The sequence below is a fragment of the Rhinolophus hipposideros genome (genome assembly GCF_964194185.1).
Source record: "Rhinolophus hipposideros genome assembly, chromosome: 24".
NCBI classification, from domain to species: Eukaryota; Metazoa; Chordata; class Mammalia; order Chiroptera; family Rhinolophidae; genus Rhinolophus; species Rhinolophus hipposideros.
Window position 1 is genome coordinate 22,007,035 of NC_138070.1, and position 4,063 is coordinate 22,011,097.

Sequence of the window (4,063 nt, forward strand, 5' to 3'; positions counted from 1 at the left end):
TCCTTTTGGGGTAATTAGTATATTCTGGAACTAGATAGTGGGGATAGTTGCACAGCATTGTGAATACACTAAATGCCACTGAATCTACATTCTAAAACGGTTAAAATGGCGAATTTTATGTAAATGAATTTTATTTCCATTTCTAAAAAAACGGACAATACTAAGTACTGGTAAGGATACAGAGCAACTGGAACTCTTACACTTTGCTTGTGGGAATGTTAAAGTTACAGTCACGTTGGAAAATGGTTTGGTAGCTTCTTATAAACGTACGCTTACCCTATTATCCATCAAATCTTACTCCTAGGTATTTATCCAAGTGGAACAAAAACTTACGTTCCAATAAAAACTTGTATGTAAATGTTTATACCAGCTTTATTCATCACTGGAAAAACAGGTAACAACCCAAATGTCTCTCAACTGGGGACAACTGGAGACAACTAAACAAACTGTGACACATTCATAAAGAAACACTATTCAGCAATAAAAAGGAATAAATTATTGAAAAGTGGGATAACTTGGATGAATCACAAAGGCGTTATACTGAACCAAAGAAGTCAGCCTCAAAAGTTTCCTACTTGGATATTATTCAGCTATAAAAAAGGAACAAACTATATGATACACCCAACAATCTGGATGAACATCCAGAAAATTATGCTGAGTGAAAAAAAGTCAGTCCCAAAATGTTACACACTGTGTGATTCCATCTATAGAACCATCTTGCAATGACAAAATTAGAAATGAAGAATTAGTAGTTGCCAGGGGATCAGGAAGGGATTGGCAGGGCGGGGAAGTGGATGTGGCTATAGAAAAGCAAGTGAGGGATCTTTGCGGTGACGGAAATGTTCTGTACCCTGACGACATCAATGTCAATATCCTGGCTGTGATATGTTACTATAGCTTTATAAGGCATTACTATTCCCTGCCAATTCCCTGCACACTAGCACACCTCACTTTCCTCCTCTGGGCTGACGCCGCTCCTTTTGCCTGGAGCACTCCTATCATGGGTCAGCACCCCTCTATCTGTAAAATCAGCTTACTGCTTCTAAAATGATCCATGGGTCTGCTCCCACAGCTGCATCATCCCTCGGTTCAGCCCCACTCTCTCTGTATCCACCCCGGCCCTGAGTGGCCCCTCCCACCTCCTGAATCTGTCCACATACCTGTCCACTCTTCCTGGGTCACCGCCACGCCCTCCCCCAGGTCTCTCGAGTTCAGGATTCCCACTCCCTGCCACCCACCCAAGTCTGGTCATGTCTTTTTCTTACAAATATCCCCCAGAACTCCCCAGATGAAGTCTGTCCTGCAGGGATAGGTCCTCCAGGTCTGGGCCTGGCTGCCTATCCAGCCTCCTCTCAGACCACCTTAGTCCCATGACCTCCCTGCTGCAGCCCCATGGACCACTGGCAGCTTGCTGAGTGCTCCATGCCTGTACCGCCTGTATTGCCCAGGTGAGTCCCTCTACCGATACTCCCTCCCCAGTGGGGCCTTCTCTGCGCTTTCGTGTATGAGCCTCTGTCCTGCAGGCATCATGTTTGCTGCATGCCCCCCCTCCTTGAATTGAGGCAGAATCTCGTACCCCTGGGATCCCAGCCCCAGCTCAGGGCCTGGCTCTGTGTGTGCTCCATCTCTCCTTGTGCTTCCCTTGGCCCTGCCCTTGCTCAGAAGTGTCTGCCAGACACTGAGATGCCAGTCCTGACCTGACACCCACAGCTGTTGACCCACCTCCATGCTGCACTGCTGGTACAGCAGAGGATCAGCTCACCGCATTCCAGCGCTTCACCATGGAGACGCCAGCATCCCTGGGGTGGATGCCAGGCTGCAAGGCCCTCATCCAATTCCCACTCGGAATATTATTCACTTTGCAGAGGGGGAAACTGAGGCCCAAAGAGGTGTATTTCTCAGCCCAGTTTAGGGGATAGAGATGAAGGGTTGGAGGCCAGCGTGCTTGGGCATTGGAGTCTGCACCAGATGTGTGAACTTGAGCAGGTCACCTCCTCTCTCTGGGCCTCTATCCCCAACTGTGAATTGGGAATGACAGAGGGTCCTGCCCTGTGGAGCAACTGCAAGGGAGGTTCTGCCTCTAAAATGATTAGTGCCTGTAATGAACGTGTGGTTGTGTCACTGATTATCATAAGTGGTCTCAGATCTCAGCGCTTTGTCTGGGGACTTGCCACAATACACAGAGAAGAGGGACTGGGGTCACACGGCAAGGTGGGGCAGACCATGGTCCCTGCAGTCCCTTGCCTGGGCCTTTCTCACGGAGTTGCCTGCATCCTGGGTGGGTTTGGACTGCGGGGGGGCTGGTTGCAGGAGGTAGTCTTGACTGAGAGTCCTTGGCTTAGGGTCCAGTGACCCGAGGACGTCAGGGAAGGTCCCCCTCACCACAAGGCGTCAGCTAGAGCCTGTGCCCTTGTGCTCCAGTGAGATATGTCTGCCCAGCGAGAGGAAGAGTGAGGACTGACTCATCAGCTATGAGAAAGAGGTCTGGGCACCCTGGGATGACAGCACTTGCCACCCATGGGGACATCCTGCTCCTCTCTCCGTTTCTGCCCTACCCAGAGGACCAGAGTGAGGCACTAGTCTAAGGTGCAAAATTTAAGGGGTGCCTAAAACTCAGTAATTAATATAAATAATATTTTAATACAATATTAAAAAGTAAAAAGCAATGCAAATAAATCTACACTGGACAAAATGCCAACTCTTTACATAAAGCCAGTGTCTGTCCAAGACCCTGCTCTCCAGCTGACTTTCCGTCCTCTCCTTCTCCCCTCACTGCCACTTTTTGTCTCCTACTCCCAGTTTGGGCTACAGAGACCCTCATATCCCCCAAATGAGTCACTCAGCCCCTTACCTGTTCTGTGAGCTCCAAGGGCTGCTTCTTGTTGGGGCCCCAGGGTCTGGGGCACTGCTCTGAGCTGCTGCTGCTGTTGGGAGCAGCAGGCCACGGGTGCCCACAGCCAGGCCCAGCAGCACCAGAGGCCAGTGCTGCCTGAGGGCAGGACGCTGCCCCCTGCGGGCCTCATGGCCCACCTGGCTTATCCTGGGCCTCATCTGCCCTCAGGGTCACCTCTGGCTGACCTGCTGGTGTAGCTCCCTGTGGTAGAGCAGCAAATGCCCCTGGTCCCTCTCACTGGAAGTGACTGTCCCAGTGTGCCCTAACTGGCATGGCCCTGTCCTCTGCCTGGGCCTTCTCTGGTCCTTGCCCCAGTGTCCCACCCTCTCCAGGGACGTGGCCGTTACCCCGCCCTGATGGTGTCTCCCAGCGGGGCATGTGCTAACTGCCCTGCTGTGGTCGGGATCCAGGGCTCAACCGCCTCCCACCACAGCTGCCAGCCTGGCCCTGCCCCTGGGGCCCTGGCTGGGTCACACCTGCTCCTGCCCTCTTTCCCTGATTCCCCAAGGGCAGCCGGTCTGTGAGCATCTCCCTGTGGCCTGAAGGGGCCACTGAGGGCAGACTAGCACCCAGTGAATCAGGATCACCAGAGTTCAGCGGGGTGGGGCTGGGGCTGGGGCTGCTCTACTGACCAGCCCGGGGTGGGGGTGGTGGCAGCGGAGGTTTACCAAGAAGCCAATTTCAAATTGGGGAATTGTGCTATAATTATAAAAATGGTGTTCAGTGCGCCATATTCAGCTCCTCACTGGTCACACACACACATTCTCACACCTTCATAGATTTTATCCAGAGGTCACCATTGGAAGCCCAGTACCTGCACATAGCAGTGGTTTCCTTGAGGCCTCTTTTCCCCAATATCTGGATGCACTGTCAGCCCAGGGACCCCGTGCTATGGTAAGGGGTGGGCAGCGGGCAGCAAGCAGGGACTGAGCACCCTCCTTGGGTGGCAAGGGCCTGGCTCTGTACTGGTGCTGCCAGGAGTGATGCCTCTCGTCACCTCCGAGGCTCCAGGCTCCCCTCCCTCCTCTTGAGGTGGGGTGGAAGCGCTGCCTGCGTGCTCCCTTCCAGCACCTTGGGGAGGTTGATATTGGGAGATAATGAATGTGACAGAGCTTCTTAAGAAGTTCATGATTTTTTTTTTTTACTTTAAAAAAGTTGTGGCATATATAA

General features: G+C 52.2%; 1 protein-coding gene across 1 annotated transcript in view; it reads right to left on the bottom strand.

Annotated features, from left to right (window-relative positions):
* The window catches only part of LOC308492652 (immunoglobulin lambda-like polypeptide 5), a gene marked incomplete at both ends in the record, with an annotated part of 8,853 nt that extends 5,830 nt beyond the window's left edge, over window positions 1–3,023 (bottom strand). The window contains one exon of the mRNA XM_081037806.1: window positions 2,852–3,023. Coding sequence (XP_080893932.1) covers window positions 2,852–3,023 — 172 coding nt within the window. The remainder of the gene's footprint in view (window positions 1–2,851) is intronic.
* Window positions 3,024–4,063: the final 1,040 nt, after the last annotated feature.